The sequence below is a fragment of the Mobula birostris genome, chromosome 14 (genome assembly GCF_030028105.1).
Source record: "Mobula birostris isolate sMobBir1 chromosome 14, sMobBir1.hap1, whole genome shotgun sequence".
NCBI lineage: Eukaryota > Metazoa > Chordata > Chondrichthyes > Myliobatiformes > Myliobatidae > Mobula > Mobula birostris.
Genome location: NC_092383.1, coordinates 99466978 through 99485001, shown reverse-complemented (window position 1 = coordinate 99485001; position 18024 = coordinate 99466978). Strand labels below are relative to the sequence as shown.

At 47.0% G+C, this 18024-nt stretch overlaps 1 protein-coding gene across 6 annotated transcripts in view; it reads right to left on the bottom strand.

Moving 5' to 3' along the window:
* The window catches only part of LOC140210158 (ubiquitin carboxyl-terminal hydrolase 2-like), a 52428-nt gene that overhangs the window by 11358 nt on the left and 23046 nt on the right, over positions 1-18024 (bottom strand). For 2 of the 6 annotated variants that reach the window (XM_072279054.1, XM_072279053.1), the window contains 6 exons: positions 16876-17013; positions 13807-13871; positions 10193-10296; positions 9644-9730; positions 2531-2609; positions 2105-2212 (listed from right to left, as the gene is read on the bottom strand). In XM_072279054.1, the coding sequence (XP_072135155.1) occupies positions 2105-2212; positions 2531-2609; positions 9644-9730; positions 10193-10296; positions 13807-13871; positions 16876-17013 (581 nt within the window). Of the gene's footprint in view, positions 1-2104; positions 2213-2530; positions 2610-7511; positions 7716-9643; positions 9731-10192; positions 10297-13806; positions 13872-16875; positions 17014-18024 lie in introns of those variants that run through there. The other 4 variants (XM_072279058.1, XM_072279056.1, XM_072279057.1 and 1 more) reach the window with 4 other exon arrangements.

The window sequence follows — 18024 nt, the reverse complement described above, 5'->3', positions numbered from 1 at the left end:
TGAGAGAAATGGCAGAAGTTATAGCAGAGATTTTGGTGATAATTTACCAAAATTCTCTGCACACAAGGCAGGTCCCGGCAAACAGGAAGACAGCGAATGTCACACCACTATTCAAACAAGGATGTAGGCAAAAGGCAGGGAACTATAGGCCAGTTAGTGTGACATCTGTAGTTGGAACTCAGTCAGTCAGTGGGTGCCATCGCGAATCCGGGGTTGGCAGCTACGCATCTCCATCTTCTTCAGCAGCACTGAGTACAGCCTCTCCTCCAGTTTGTTCTTGCTGGCCGCCTTGGCACCGCCTGCCCCCGCCCCGTCGAACTCGAGCCCAAGGCCGTGTCAGCCTCCAGCCGCGGCCGCTTCTTCGAACTTGGCCCTTCCTTAGGTGGAGGCCTTGGGCAGGACACGGTGCAGCGTCCAAGTTCATCATGTCTCTTCCAATTAGGTGCATAGCATACGATTTGTAGATATGTGGTGAGGCTTTAATCTCTTCCACAGAAAATGGCCGTTGGCTCACAAGGAGCTCATCCACCCTTTGTCAGGTCTTGTTTTTTTTTAGTCCTGCTGGGTATCCTCACACCCTCCTCACCAGACTAAGTCCGGTGGGGGAGCCAGCCAAGTCGCCGACCACTCGACCACGGCCCCCGGCCAAGCGCCCGCCCCCCACCGAATCTCTCCGAGCATCCAGTGCCCGACCGAAAACCATGGTCGAGCGGCTGGCGACCAACCCTATTAGTTATCACTAAAGAAGAAATATTGAGGCATCTGGAAAGAAATGGATCCATCAGGCAGACGCAACATGGATTCAGGAAAGCCAGGTCCTATTTGACAAATTTACTGGAGCTCTTTGAAGATATAAAGAGTGCAGTGGATAGAGGGGAACAGATGAGGTTATTTATTTGGCTTTCTAGAAGGTGTTCGCTAAGGTGCTGCATAAAAGACTTATCCATAAGATAAGGATGCAGAGAGTTGGGGTGTTGTATTAGCACGGATAGAGGATTGGTTAACTAATAGAAAGCAGAGAGTTGGGATAGATGGGTGTTTCTCTGGTTGGCAATCAGTGGTGAGCGGTGTGTTGCAGGGGTCGGTGCTGAGCCTGCAACTGTTCACAATATACATTAACGATCTCGAAAAGGGGACCGAGTGTAGTGTATCTGAGTTTTCTGATGACACTAAATTCAGTGGACAAGCAAATTATGCAGAAGATACGGAGAGTCTGCAGAGGGATATACAGTAGATAGGCAAGGGTCTGGCAGGTGGAGTATAATGTTGGTAAATGCAAGGTCATCCACTTTGGAAGGAAAAATGGAAGATCAGATTATTATTTAAATGGTAAAAGACTGCAACATGCTGCTGTGCAGAGGGACTTGGGAGAGCTTGTGCATGAATCATAAAAGGTTGATTTGCAGGTGCAGCAGGCTATCAAAAAGGCAAATGGGATGTTGGCCTCATTTGCTCAAGGGATTGAATTTAAGAGCAGGGAGGTTATGCTGCCACTGTACAGGGTACTGGTGAGACCGCACCTGGAGAACTACGTGCAGTTTTGGTCTCCTCACTTGAGGAAGGATATTCAGTACTGACTTTGGACGTGATGCACAGGAAGTTCACCAGGTTGATCCCTGAGATGAGGGGATTAGACTATGAGGAGAGATTGAGTTGCCTGGGACTCTACTCGCTGGAATTCAGAAGAATGAGAGGAGATTTTATAGAAATGTATAAAATTAAGAAAGGGATAGATAATATAGAGGCAGGAAAGTTGTTTCCCCTGGTAGATGAGACTAGAACTAGGGGACATGGCCTCAAGATTTAGGGAAGTAGATTTAGGACGGAGATGAGGAGGAACTGCTTTTTCCAAAGAATGGTGAATCTGTGTACCCATCCCCCTGTAAACATACTGGGGGTTGCTGCCTTCATACCCTCCCTGTGGGGGTGGGTCACATATTCTCTGAATCCGTATGGCAAACCTCGCGACTCTCTCCACTGACTGCTCTGATTCAGTTCCTCCCAAGCAGCAGAAACCTCCCTCTGCACCCATTCTGTCCACCCCAGGTTATATACCTCTCATGGGGAGACCCCGTCCCTTCACTCCGTCAGCGAGTTCACTCACCTGCTCTCTCTGCAGCACAGTGTCGCAAGCTTAGCCCGTACAACGGGAAGTCCACAAAGGTGGTGCATTTTTTAATCGCATAGCGACTGAAAGCAAATCGATTCAGATCTGTGGAGCTGATTAAAGAGAATCAACAGAAGATCGGCCCCTCTGTCTGCATGCGGAGGTGGCAGTGTTGAGATGAGGGAGAGGGAGAGAATAGAATGGAAAGAGAGATAGAGAACGGGAAAGAAATGGAGAAGAGGGCACAGGAAGGAAGGAGTAAGATGAGGAAAGGGGAGGGGAAAAGGGAGAGGGGAATGGAGAAATGGAGAAGGGTAAAGAAAGAAGGGAAGAGGGATGGTGATGCCCAGTGAGGGCCAGAAAGGCAGGTAGCAATAGATAGAGATAGACTACAGCAGGCTGGAGCTGACCAGGAAAGGATACGTAGAACAAGTATCTTGGGGAATCTCTGGATTGTTAACTTCTTAGTGCTTCTCTTCCTCTGCTTACACATTTCACACATCTGCAGAGGGAGAATGTATAAACACAGAGCACAAAAAGGCACAGGACAGGCCCTCCAGTCTACAATGTTGCGTCAAACCAATGGCTCTAAATTAATTTAATTCTTATTCCCCACACAAGCCCCTATCTGCTTCTGTCATCATCTCTGGGAGTGTGTTCCAGGTTCCTACTGCACTGTATGTAAAGAAAACATCTCACACATCTCCTTTGTACTCGTCCTCTCTCACTTTAGTACCAGACATTTCAATGCTGGGGAAAATATACCAGCTGTCTGTTCTAGTCCTTGCACAATTTTATAAACTCTCATCAAATCCTCCTGAGCCTCTGCCTCTCTGTAGAAAACAGATACAGCTTGTATAACGTCTTCTCATAGCACTTGTCCCCCAAACCAGGCAGTAGTATGGTAAACCTCCTCCGCCCGCTCTCCAAAACTCCCCCATCCTTCCTATAAGGGGGCAAACAATACTCCAGAGGAAGCCGAACTAGAGTTTATTATGAAGATGCAATATAACTCAACCCTTGAACTAATATACCATTTGCCTTTTCTTACCACTTTGTCAACCTGTAAACCACTTTTAGGGAGCCATGTACGAGATCCCTCAGTACATCAGTGTTACTAAGGATCCTGCCATTAACTGCGTACTCTCCCTTTATGTTGGATCTTCCAAATGCAGCCTCTTACCTTTGGCCAGATTAAACTCCATTAATCACTTTGGCAATGCTCTACACTATCCATAACCCTACAAATTGTTGTATTATCTGTACACTTACTCAATCACCGATCACATTATCTATGTATCACAGACTGCAGAGGTCCCAGTCTGGATCCCTGCAGAACACCACTAGTCATGAACCTCCATGTAGAACGAGACCCATGCACCACAACTCTCTGCCACCAATGGGCAAGTCAAATTTGGATCCAATCAGCCAAGTCGCTATGACTCCCATCATCTGAATGTTCTGGATGAGCTTACCATGCAGAACCTTGTCAAATGCCTTACTAAAAACCATATACACAACATTCATTGCATTACATTCATCAATCATCGTTGTCACACCTTTAAAAACTCAGTCAGATTAGCCAGACATGACCTGCCCCACACAAAACCACAATCAGTGTCCCTAATCAGACCACACCGCTCGGAAATCCTATCCCTAAGAATCCTCGCCATTAGTTTCTCTACTACTGAATGGAACTCACCTGCGTGTAGTTTATAGGATTATTCCCATTTCCCTTCTTGAACAAAGGAACATTAGCTACTCACCAGTCCACCAGCACTACATCTGCAGCTAGCAAAGATACAAAGATCGTGGTTAAGGCGCCAGCGATCTCAACTCTTGCCTCTCTCAATAATCTGCCATATATTCTGACCATGGGGACTTATCCAGCCATGTCTTTCAGAAGACTAAACACTACTACTTTCCTAATCTTGAAATAAACCACCACTTAGCACACTCCACACTGATCTCACTATCCTCTACATTATTTCCCTTTGGTAAATAATGATATAAAGAACTCATTTAAGATCTCACCCACATCTTCCAACTTCAAGCACAAATCCTCTCCTTTATCCTTGAGCAGTCTTCCCTACTCTCTTGTTATACGCTTGCTCTCGATTGATGGAATTATCTTTAATCTATGGCCCCACCTGGCTCTCCTAACTCCCTTAGAGTCATAGAAAAGTATAGCGCAGAAACAGGCCCTTCGGCACAACCATTTAAACTGCCTACTCTCATTGACCCGGACCAAAATTATAGCCCTCCATGTACCTATCCAAACTTCTCTGAAAACGTAGAAATGGTGTTCCCACGCACCACACACTGGCAGCTCGTTCCACACGCTCATGACTCTAAGTGAAGAAGTTTCCCCTCATGGCAAAGATGTGATTGGTAGGTGGGAAGCCTTCAAAGGGGAAATTTTGAGACTGCAGAGTTTGTATGTTCCTGTCAGGATTAAAGGCAAAGTGAATAGGAATAAGGAACCTTGGTTCTCAAGGGATATTGCAACTCTGATAAAGAAGAAGAGAGAATTGTATGACATGTATAGGAAGCAGGGAGTAAATAAGGTGCTTGAGGAGTATAAGAAGTGCAAGAAAATACTAAAGAAGGAAATCAGGAGGGCAAAAAGAAGACATGAGGTTGCCTTGGCAGTCAAAGTGAAGGATAATCCAAAGAGCTTTTACAAGTATATTAAGAGCAAAAGGATTGTAAGGGATAAAATTGGTCCTCTTGAAGATCAGAGTGGTCGGCTTTGTGCGGAACCAAAGGAAATGGGGGAGATCTTAAATAGGTTTTTTGCGTCTGTATTTACTAAGGAAGCTGGCATGCAATCTATGGAATTAAGGGAATCAAGTAGTGAGACCATGGAAACTGTACAGATTGAAAAGGAGGAGGTGCTTGCTGTCTTGAGGAAAATTAAACTGGATAAATCCCCGGGACCTGACAGAGTGTTCCCTCGGACCTTGAAGGAGACTAGTGTTGAAATTGCAGGGGCCCTGGCAGAAATATTTAAAATGTTGCTGTCTATGGGTGAAGTGCCGGAGGATTGGAGAGTGGCTCATGTTGTTCTGTTGCTTAAAAAAGGATCGAAAAGTCATCCGGGAAATTATAGGCTGGTGAGTTTAACGTCAGTAGTAGGTAAGTTATTGGAGGGAGTACTAAGAGACAGAATCTACAAGCATTTGGATAGACAGGGGCTTATTAGGGAGAGTCAACATGGCTTTGTGCGTGGTAGGTCATGTTTGACCAATCTGTTGGAGTTTTTCGAGGAGGTTACCAGGAAAGTGGATGAAGGGAAGGCAGTGGATATTGTCTACATGGACTTCAGTAAGGCCTTTGACAAGGTCCCGCATGGGAGGTTAGTTAGGAAAATTCAGTCGCTAGGTATACATGGAGAGGTGGTAAATTGGATTAGACATTGGCTCGATGGAAGAAGCCAGAGAGTGGTGGTAGAGAATTGCTTCTCTGAGTGGAGGCCTGTGACTAGTGGTGTGCCACAGGGATCAGTGCTGGGTCCATTGTTATTTGTCATCTATATCAATGATCTGGATGATAATGTGGTAAATTGGATCAGCAAGTTTGCTGATGATACAAAGAATGGAGGTGTAGTAGACAGTGAGGAAGGTTTTCAGAGCCTGCAGAGGGACTTGGACCAGCTGGAAAAATGGGCTGAAAAATGGCAGATGGAGTTTAATACAGACAAGTGTGAGGTATTGCACGTTGGAAGGACAAACCAAGGTAGAACATACAGGGTTAATGGTAAGGCACTGAGGAGTGCAGTGGAACAGAGGGATCTGGGAATACAGATACAAAATTCCCTAAAAGTGTTGTCACAGGTAGATAGGGTCGTAAAGAGAGCTTTTGGTACATTGGCCTTTATTAATCAAAGTATTGAGTATAAGAGCTGGAATGTTATGATGAGGTTGTATAAGGCATTGGTGAGGCCGAATCTGGAGTATTGTGTTCAGTTTTGGTCACCAAATTACAGGAAGGTTGAAAGAGTGCAGAGAAGGTTTACAAGGATGTTGCCGGGACTTGAGAAACTCAGTTACAGAGAAAGGTTGAATAGGTTAGGACTTTACTCCCTGGAGCGTAAAAGAATGAGGGGAGATTTGATAGAGGTATATAATAGGGTTTGATAGGGACTAGGCAGAAAATGGTTCGGCACAGCCAAGAAGGGCCAAAGGGCCTGTTTCTGTGCTGTAGTTTCTATAGTTTAGTTTCTATGTTCCCCTTAAACTTTATACCTTTTACCCTTAACTCATGACCTCTGGTTGTAGTCCCACCCAACCTCAGTGAAAAACGCCTACTTGCATTTACCCTATCTATACCTCTTATAATTTTATATTCCTCTATCAAATTTCCCTTCAATCTTCTACATTTCCAAGGAATAAAGTCTTAACCCTTTCAATTTTTCCTTATAACTCAGGTTCTCCAGTCCCTGCAGCATCCTGGCAAATTTTCTCTGTCGCCCTTCAATTTTATTTACATCTTTCCTGTATGTAAGTGACCAAAACTGCATAAAACACTCCACATTAGGCCTCACCAATGTCTTATACAACTTCAACATAACATCTCGTTTCCTGTACTTGGTATTTTGATATATGAAGGCCAATGTGCCAAAAGCTTTCTTTACGGCCCTATCTACTTGTGACGCCACATTTAATCAATTATGGCCCTGTATTGCTAGACCTCTTTGTTCTACCACACTCCACAGCGGTCTGCCGCTCACCGTGTAAGACCTATCCTGGTTAGTCCTACTGAAGGGCAACACCTTGCACTTGCCTGCATTAAAGTTCTATCTGTCATTTCTCAACCCATTTTTTGAGATGGTCCAGGTCCTGCTACAAGCTCTGACAGTCTCTATCACTGTCCACTACACCCTTAATCACAAAGTTGCTGATCCAGTTAACCACATTAACATCCAGATCATTGATACAGATGACAAAGAGCACCAGACTCAGCCCCGATCCCCGTGGCACAGGCCTCCAGTCAGAGAGGCAACCCTCTACTACCACTCTCTACAAAGCCAATGTCTAATCCAATTTACTACCTCATCTTGAATGCCAAATGACTGAACCTTCTTGACCAAGCTCCCATGTAGGACCTTGTCAGATGCTTTGTTAAAGTTCATGTAGACAACATCCACTGCCTTGCATCAACTTTCCTGGTAACTTCCTCGAAAAACGCCATAAGATTGAATAGACAGGACCTACCATGCTGACTATCCCCAATCAGTCAATGTCCATCTAAATACTCATATATTCAGTCCCTTCGAATACCTTCCAATACTTTTCCCACAACTAATGTCAGGCTCACCAGTCTAAATGTTCTTGTTTATTCTTAGAGCCTTTTTAAAACAGTGGAACAACATTTGCTATCCTGCAATCCTCCAGTACCTCACCTGTTGCCAAGGATAATTTAAACATCTCTGCTAGGGACCCTGCCATTTCTGCACTTGGCTCCCACAGGGTCCAAGGGAACACCTTTGCAGGATCTGAGGATTTATCCATCGTAATTTACCGCAAACAGCAAACACCTCCTCCTGTACAGGGTCGATGAAGACGGCGCTGTTTTGTTTCACTTTATATCGACTCTGTGTCCATCTCTTCAGTGAATGCAGATGCAAAAGAATCATTTAAAATCTCCCCCATTTCTACTGGCTCCATGCATAGATTAACATCCTGATCTTACAGAGAAATAATTTTGCAATCCCTTTTCTCTTAACTTATCTGCAGAATCTCCGAGGATTCTCCTTCACCTTATCTGCTTGGGCAACCCCACGCCTTCTTTTAGCCTTCTTGATTTCTTTCTCAAGGGTTCTCCTTGCGTTTCTTATACTCCATAAGCACCTCATTTGTTCTTACCTGCTTATACCTGCTATGCACCTCCTTCTTTTTCTTAACCAGGGCCTCAATATCTCTTGAATATCAAGGTTTCCTAAACCTGCCATCTCTACTTTTTATTCTAACAGGCACATACAAGCTTTGTACTCTCAAAATTTCACTTTTGAACGCCTCCCACTTACCAATTACACCTTTGCCAGAGAACAGCCTGTTCCAATATACACATGCCAGATCCTTTCTCATACCATCAAAATTGGCTTTTCCCCAATTTAGAATCTCATCCCGCAGATCAGACCGATCTTTTTCCATATTTACTTTGAAACTAATGGCATTGTAATCACTAGATGCCAAGTGTTCCCCTACACAGACTTCTGTCACCCACCCAGTCTCATTCCCCAATAGCAGATCAAGTATCGCACACTCTCCTGTTGGGATTTCTACACACTGATTAAGGAAATTTTACTGAACATATCTGATAAACTCTATTCCATCTGGTCTTTTTTCAGTATGGGATTCCCAGGCAATATTGGAAAGTTAAAATCACCTACTAAAACAACTTTATGATTCTTGCAACCGTCTCCAATCCCTCTTCAAGGTTGTTCCTCTAAATCCGATGGACTGTTGGATGGTCTGTACTATAGTCCCATTAAGGTAGTCATACCTTTCTTACTCCTCAGTTACACCCAAAATGCCTCACTAGTCACCCAGCCAAGCTCATTCCCCAATCCAAGATCTAGCCTACTTTCTAGTTGCACTGACCACAGACTGCTTCAAGAACCATCCTGTGGATACACCTAACAAATTTTAACCCGTCTAAGCAGTTTCCAGTCTATGCTGAGGAAATTAAAGTTATCCACAGGAATAACCCTGTTGTCTTTGCTCCTTTCATTAATGTGCCTGCATACAGTACTGCGCAAAACTCTTAGGCACATATATATAGCTAGGGTGTTGAAGACATTTGCAGGGTGCTGTAGTAATTTTATGTACTGCACTGTACTGCTGCCACAAAAAGAAAGCAACTTTCATGACATATGTGAATGATGATAAACCTGATTCTGATATGGGTCTCTGTTGTGGACTGAGACTGGGAAGGGGGCAGGGAGAGAGGCGGAAATGGGAACCACCAGAGAGACATTCTATAATAACCAATAAACCATTTGTTTGGAATCAAAGATGACCTTGCTTGGAGTCTCTGGGCTAGGTGTCTCTGTACCTGTCCTAGGCACTCCTTCTCTGCCACCTGTCCCATACCCCTCCTAACACTTTTGACAGGACTGTATATTTTCCTTAATGTCCCAGTGGCTACTGGGTGGGGAGGGGGGGTCTGTAGTATAATCCAATCACAGTGATTGCAGCTTTCCTATTTTTAAGTTTGACCCACACACACTCAGTTGAACGACCTCTCTGAGTGCAGCTGTAATATTGTCTCTGACTCGTAATGCCTCTCCCTCTTTTACGTCCTGCCTTTCTCTTCTACAACACTGAACCCCTGGAACGTGAGCACCTGATTCTGCCCCTCTCTCGGCCAGCTCTGGTTAGTGAGGGAACACAGTGAGGCACTGAAAGCCCACAGTGGGATGCACTCATGTGAACCCCAGGACAGCGGGCAGTGCTCTCTGTGAAGCCCAGGACGGCGGGCAGTGCTCTCTGTGAAGCCCAGGATGGCAGGCAGTGCTCTCCGTGTGCTTACCGGAGCATTCTCCGTATCCAGCTCCTCTTCTGCGGTGAAGAGGCTGAGGCACTCGTCCAGTGGCACCCGACTTGAGATCGACATCCTCTGTGAGGCCAAGAGGGAGCCGGAATTGAGTGACTGGCAATGCTCTCCCCGTCCAGCTTCTGGTAGACTAGAGTCCCTACACCTCTCCCGGAGCCCTCCTCCCCGGAGTCCCTACAAGGACCCACATTGCCTTTTAAATTGCCTCACTCTTTCTCCGGTAGAACCTACCTTCCACCCTCCCTGGAGAGCCTTCCCTATCCAGGGCTCGACCCCCTCTGCCGGAGCAACCCTCTTCTCCCTACTTGGGCACCTCCTTTCCTCCCTTGGAGCAGCCCTCCTTTCTCCTAGAGATACACTCCCTTCCTGAGGCCCCCACCAACTCTCCCCGAACCACCACTCTTCCCTTGGAGCCCTCTTCACTCCATCCATCACCCTCTCTCCTATCCCTTCACTGAACTCACCCCCACCCTTCCTGGAACCCAGCCCTCCCCCCCACATGGAAGAACAGGGAGAGAGATGTACCTTGGGAATGGGCAGTGAGAGATCACAAAACACCTCGAAGGTGCTGGATTGATAGCCACATGATGTACACCTGAGGGTGCTGTTCAACTGTCCCACAAAGAGATCTGGGGAAGAGGTGGAGGCATTGTTACTCTCTGTACCCACATCAGAACTGTCGTGCTCTGACACCGTGTGAAAGGAATCTCACATTTTGCTTTCTGCGGGCTGAAATCCTAGCAAGAAGTCAGTCATTGGTGACACAGTGCAAGGTTTAAAGAGTTCTTTCTGCAGGCTGAAATCAGCATGGGGTCATTAACAAGAACAGAGGTACAAGCAGAGCGGGTGGTTTAGCAGAGTGCCAGTGCTAGAGTGGTCCGACTTTAGCTCAACAGGCTTGGGCATGCACAGGTGGAAACTCTAAATATTAAATAAAGCTTTAGTAAGTTTTTTTTGTCTGTTAGTACATAGCTAGTGTGCTGAAAATGGATCCAGAGGTAGTGGTATGTTCCTCGTGTGAGGTGGGAGATTTGGGTGACCTCCAATTCCCCCGATAACTACATCTGCACAAAGTGCATCAAGTTGCAGCTCTTTAGAGACTGTGTTAAGGAACTGGAGCTGCAGCTCAGTGACCTTCAGCTCACACAGGAGAATGAGGAGGCGCAGGATTCTGGTACTCACTCTCAGAACCTCTGTGGCTCAGAAGGGAAATGGGGAGAAAAGCAGCGCAGTAGTGATGGGGAGCTTTTAATTCGAGGGGCAGAAAGCAGATTCTCTGATGTGAAAGAGACACCCAGATGATCAAGGATGTGTCAGATCAGGTCCATGGCATTCTTAAAGGAGAGGGTGAACAACCAGAAGTCATGATATGTAATGGTGCTAATGAGATAGATCGGAAAAGGAAGGAAGTCCTGAAGAGAGAATATAGGGAGTTGTGCAGACCTCTCGGGTAATCTCCGGACTGCTGCCTATGCCACACGCCAGTGACGGTAAGAATAGGATGATTTTGCAGATGAATGTGTGGCTGAGGGCAGGGGTTCAGATTTCTGGATCACTGGGATCTCTTCTGGGGGAGTTATGACCAGTACAAAAAGGATAATTTACATCTGAGCAACACACACAAAATACTGGAGGAACTCAGGAGGTCAGGCAGAATAGAATAGCATAGAAATGAATAGATAGTTGACATTTCGGGCAGAGACCCTTTTCAGGACTTCAGGTATCCAAGGACACTTTATCAAAAGGACAGGCAGGTAGTCAGAGAGCATTCTCTTCGTAAAAAATGAACTCAAAACCTGAAAAAGAGGTAACACAGGATTGGAAGACTTAGAATCGTGGATAGAGTTGGAAACTGCAAAAGTAAAAAGACACTGATGAGAGTTATATACTGGCCTCCGAACGGTACCCAAGATGTGGGTGACAATTTACACCGGGAAATAGAAAAAAAATCACCTGAATTCAGTGGTTGGGAATGTGTTGGAGTCAGGGTTAAGGATGCAGCTTTGGGGTACTTGGAGGTACATGATAAAATAAGCCAAAGTCAGCATGATTTCCTTAAGGAGAAATCTGCTTGACAAATCTGTTTTAATAACAAACAGGACAGACAAACGAGAGACAGTGGATGTTGTTTATTTGGATTTTCAGATGGCCTTTGACAAGGTGCCACACATAAGGCTGCTAACAAGATAAGAGCCCATGGTATTACAGGAAATGTACTAGCATGGATAGAAAATTGGCTGGCTGGCAGGAGGCAAAGAGTGGGAATAAAGGGTGCCTTGACTGGTTGGCTGCCATCGATTAGTGGTATGCCACATGGTGTGGTATTGGGACCATTTCTTTTCATGTTGTATGTCAATGAATTGAATGAAGGAATTGATGGCTTTGTGATCAAATTTGCGGTCAATAGAAAGATAGGTGGAGAGGCAGGTAGTGTTACGGAAGCAGGGTGCCTGCAGAAGGACTTGGACAGATTGGGGGAATGGGCAAAGAAGACACAAATGGAATATAATGTTCATCTACTTTGGCAGAAGGAATAAAGGCATGGACTATTTTCTAAACAGAGAGAAAATTCCAGAATCAGAGATGGACTTTGGAGGCCTTGTGCAGGATTTCCTAAAGGTTAACTTGCAGGTTGAGTCAGTGATAAGGAAGGTAAATTATATGTTGGCATTTATTTTAGAGGGCTTAAATACCACAGCAAGGAGGTAACATGGAGGCTTTATAAGGCATAGGTCAGACTGTACTTGGAAATACTGTGAGGAATTTTGAGCCCCTTATCTAAGAGAAGAAGTGCTGGCATTTGGAAGAGTCCAGAGGAGGTTCATGAGGATGATCCCAGGGGTGAAGGGGTGAACACGTGAGGAGCCGACTGGTGGCTCTAGGCCTGTACCTACTGGAGTTAGAAGAATGGGAGGGGGTCTCATTGCAACCTATCGAATCCTGAACGGTCTGGATAAAGTGGATGTCGAGAGGATGTTTCCTATGGTCGGGGGAGAGGGCACAGGCTCAGAATTGTGGGAAGTCCATTTAGAACAGAGATGAGGAGGAAGTTCTTTAGCCAGAGGGTGGTGAATCTGTGGAATTCATTGCCACAGAAGACTGTCCAGGCCAATTCATTGGGTATACTTAAGGCAGAGGCTGATAGGTTCTTGAATCTTAGTGCACCTAAGATTACAGAGAGAAGGCAGGAGGATGGGGTTAAGAGGGATAATAAATCAGCCATGATAGACTATCATAGCAAACACAATGAACCAAGTGGTCTAATTCTGCTCCCAGGTCTTGCACTGTGTCTAACCCATGCCCTGCGGAGGTGTAATAAAGATTGTACAAGGAGCTTCACTCTGTGTCTGACCCGTGCCCTGGGAGTGTGTGATGGGACAGTGTAGAGGGAGTTTCACTCTGTGTCTGACCCGTGTCCTGGGAGTGTGTGATGGGACAGTGTAGAGGGAGTTTCACTCTGTGTCTGACCCGTGCCCTGGGAGTGTGTGATGGGACAGTGTAGAGGGAGTTTCACTCTGTGTCTGACCCGTGTCCTGGGAGTGTGTGATGGGACAGTGTAGAGGGAGTTTCACTCTGTGTCTGACCCGTGTCCTGGGAGTGTGTGATGGGACAGTGTAGAGGGAGTTTCACTCTGTGTCTGACCCGTGCCCTGGGAGTGTATGATGGGACAGTGTAGAGGGAGCTTCACTCTGTATCTGACCATGCCCTGGGAGTGTGTGATGGGACAGTGTAGAGGGAGTGTGTGATGGGACAGCGCAGTGGGAGTGTGTGAAGGGATGGTGTAGTGGAAATGTGTGATGGGACGGTGTAGTGAGAGTGTGATAGGATGGTGTAGTGAGAGCTTGACTCTGTGTCTGACCATGCCCCGGGAGCATGCGATTGGACAGTGTAGAGGGAGTGTGTGATGGGATGGTGTAGTGGAAATGTGTGATGGGACGGTGTAGTGGGAGCGTGTGATGGGACGGTGTAGTGGGAACGTGTGATGGGACGGTGTAGTGGGAACGTGTGATGGGACGGCGTAGTGAGAGTGTGATAGGATGGTGTAGTGGGAGTGTGACGGGACAGTGTAGTGGGAGTGTGAGGTGAGAGTGTGACAGGACAGTGTAGTGAGAGTGTACAATGAGTCACTATTTCCTTACCTACGATTTTGCTGTCATCTCGCTCCAGGTATCGCTTCCACATGTGGATTGATTTCTCATCGTCACTGAGGAAGAAATTAATGTTGGTCAGAGTGGGAGAGGGTGAGGCAGAAGAACAGAGCAGTAGAGGGAGTTAAAAAGTGTGGGAGAATTAGAAACAGTAAGAGGTCCTGGGAATCGGGAACATGAGGGCAAAGGAAAGAAAAGGGATGTGACCTCCAGAGAGAAAGAATCATATTGAGAGGCAGCATAGAGTGAGAGACTATCGGGGAGAGAGTGACAGAGGGGAAGGGGGACAGCGGATGAGGGAGAGGGCAAAAGAAAGGTGTTGAGGGAGAGTGGGTGGGCATGCAAGAAAGAGAGACGATTCAGTGAAGATGAAAAAGTGCAGGAGATAAAATAGTAAAAGAAAGAATGAAAGCAAGAATGAGAGCGAGAAAGATACAGAGAGGGAGCAAGATTGTGAGACAGAGAAAGAAAGGGACCATGCCAGCATGCTACTGATAACCAGTTACAGCCCTCTTGTTATCAACACTCTCCAATGGTTGAGCATTGGTAGGAGTGGCTTCCTGCCTGCAGCATCATGAATTGCCTGTGGAACTGAGGCTGCCGTTTTACTGGATGTTCAGGTACACTGCGAGTGTGTGTGATCCTGACTGGACTGTGGGATAATTTTCTTAAAGCTCTTGAGCAACCCTGTCTAGGAGCAGGCACATCTGGTCTCTGATGCTTGCATTAGCTGAACTTGGACCTGCATTCGCCAGGACAACCTGGGTCTTCTCCATCCCCATCCTCTGGATAGTTCATGTGGGGAATTTCATTACATGGAAAGCTTGCTGGCTCCATCCATGGCAGTACAGGAGTGGTAACAATGAGGAGCCCAAGCTAACTACACCATTAGTGCTGCTCTGTTCCCTCAAGACCTTGTGCCAGGGGGTGGTATTCAATCCCAAGCAGTTACGTGAAAATGAAGAGAATAGGACACCAGATGGTGTGGTGCTTGGGGGGTAACTGTGTGCGAATGGAGGTCTGCAACTGGACAAGCTCTGCACCCTATCCTCCATATCTACCCTGAATTTGCACTGCTGACTCTAGCTGTGGGTGTGGTCCCTCTGGTTCATATAAAGGTACTGTCTATCGCACTCACAGGAGTGTGTGGTGGGCTCCTCTGTCCTGATCTTCAATCTCCATGTCCCCCTATTTCAGACACTGCACTGACCCAGAACCACACCTAGTTCCTTTCGTGACTGACCTTCCTCCCATTCTGAGATGTCGATTTTCCGGTCATGGTAACATCTTCGTAAACTTGCTGTCACTCTCTCCTGGTACATGGTGACCTCAATTGTCCCAGTGTCCTGGTGTGGGAGATGGATCAGCACTCAATACTCAGTCCCATTCCCACCTCAGCAGGTGAAGCAGCCCATGCCTGTGTGCAGCAAGACCCAGACAACTTTCAGACACGGGCTGAGAAGTGACAGGTAAAATTCACACACACAAGTACCAGGCAGTGACCATCTCCAATAAGAGAGCCCGATCTCCTTCCCCTGACATTCCCATTGCCCTGACCTGTCCATCAATACCCTGGGATGACCACTGACCAGAAACTCATCTGGACCAGTTACATCAACACCATGTCTCCAATACTTGTCCAGTTACTAGAGCTGCTAGCTCTGAGTTCAGGTTCAATCCTGACTTCAGGTCCTGTCTGTGTGAAGTTAACCCGCTCACCCCGTGGGGAGAGATAATTGGGCAGATAGAAGGAACAACGTGAAGAAGTGCTCTGTGAAGTACCACAAAATCTTCCCTAGGTCTGGGGAATCTCCAGCCAATGACACTGAAAGCATAGAGAGAGCATTCAGGATGGGATTGGAAACCTGGAGTTGTGGATCGTGAACATGCAGTGGTCCTGTGTGAGCAATGGGGTGGAGCTACCAGCTCACAAACTCCCCACTCACTTGTCTCATCACATACCTCCTGACCTGTCTGTGGAAGAGACTGTGGGTCCCACACTGAACTCACTATAGGACCACAGAACCACTCTTGCTCGCCAGGGACTGACAGGCCTGAGATGGTATATTAGCATCTACCAGTGATCGTCAAGCACATACCTAACTGTATTGTTCCCGTGAGTGAGGACTGCAAATAGGGACACGTGTGGTCAACATTATATTTTCAACTAAGATTTTGTCTCCAGCTGAACTGAGATGTGAAGGTGTTGTTTCAGGTCACTGTAGCCTTGGGATCGATGGGGGAAGGTGTCGTTCCAAGGCACTGCAGCCTTGGGATCGGCAGGGGAAGGTGTTGTTTCAGGGCACTGTAGCCTTGGGATCGATGGGGGAAGGTGTCGTTCCAAGGCACTGCAGCCTTGGGATTGGCAGGGGAAGGTGTTGTTTCAGGGCACTGCAGCCTTGGGATCAGTAGGTTTAGTTCTAGGGCACTGCAGTTTTCGGGACTCGGTAGGAACACACACAAAATGCTCTTGGAGTTCAGCAGGGCAGGCAGCGTTGATAGAAAAGAGTAAACAGTTGATGTTTCGAGCTGAGACCTTCATCAGGAGTTCTGATGAAGGTTCTTGGGCTGAAATGTCGATTGTTTACTCTTTTCCATTGATGCTGCCTGGTCTGCTGAGCTCCTGCAGCGTTTGTGTGTGTTGCTTGGATTTCCAGCATCTGCAGATTTTCTTTTGTTTGTAATGGGACTCAGTAGGAACCGTACTGCACTTGTGCTGTTGTCCGGCCCTCCAGTGGACAAGTGCAGAAATGAAAATGGCTCCACGTGAATTCAGACTGCTGGTTCAGCTCTTTAGAAGCATACAAAGAATTGGAATGAAAGAGAGGGGAATGGTAGTGCGAGAGGCAGAGAGACAGTCAGACTGAGGGAGGGACTGCAGAAGAGATAGAGGAGGGGAGAGACACACATAGAAAGACAGAAGGTCTGAAGGGGGAGATGGAGAGAGGCAGTGAAGGAGATGGGGATGGCTACAAGAGAGGACAGACATGACAATCAGAGAGAAAAGCAGAGATGACAATGGGCACTGAGAGGGGGACAGAGGCAGCCAAGAGCACTCACCGCATTCGCTCCACACTTCCAGTGAAGCCCCGTATCCCAGACACTGACATGATGCTGGGAGCTTTGCGGGATTTCCGATTGATCTCCATGTGGAGCCAGTCCATGAGGAAGCGAAGGAACTCCTGAGCATCCTGCTGGCTGTGAGAGGGGGCGGGGCAGAATGGAGTGGAGGGAGAAGGTTGAGTAGAGCGGAGGGTGGGGGAAGACAGAGAGAATGAGAAAGGGCAGGAGGGGTAAAGAGAAGCAGATTGGGGAAAGATAGGGTCAGGGAGTCAGTTAGCTTTACAAGGGAACAAGACCATTCACTTCCTCTTGAAACCGTTACACGGGAAGCAGTCAAGGTTGCTCTGGCCCTCCAGATCTGACATGCTGTCACGGTGATGGGTGGTGGGATCGTGCTGTATCCATACTGACTACCTCATTCGCTACCTTACCACACTAGCTACACTGCAGGGAGTGTTCATTGCTCGTGCCAAACTCTGAGATGTTGAGGAGTAACAAGTCCCCAAGAACAGATGCGATGGAAAGTAATGGCATTCAGCGCCTTTGAGTCTACAGTCCCATTCAATCAGCTCGTGGACAATCCTGTGCCTCAAGTTCACCCTTCTGCCTGACCCCTCAGATCACCCCTCCCTCCCCAACCACCAAACTGAAGGACTGGACATCTTCAGGGGGAGCAGAATTCTGGAGAATCCCTTTCCACTTCTTTCCCAAAGCTCCCATTCCAGGATTGTGCCCCTAACTGTAGTTAATATGGAGATGGAGAACGTCTGGCAACTGACAAAGGGTCAAATGCAAGTTAACACAGAGAAGTGTGTGGTGATGGCAGGTGAAACAGCATCAGCAATACACAATAACTTGGGGTGTGGAGACACAGAAGGAGTTTCTGTCCAGGGATCCCGAAAGGAGTAAGGCAGCTCAAACAACAGGAATTTCTGCAGATGCTGGAAATTCAAGCAACACACATAAAAGTTGCTGGTGAACGCAGCAGGCCAGGCAGCATCTCTAGGAAGAGGTGCAGTCGACGTTTCAGGCCGAGACCCTTCGTCAGGACTGGCAGCTCAATACAGGGTTGAAAGGCCAAAGGTCAGTGTATACAATCAGGAGAGGAGATGCTCAAACTCTGTCCTACACCAATTAGACAATGGG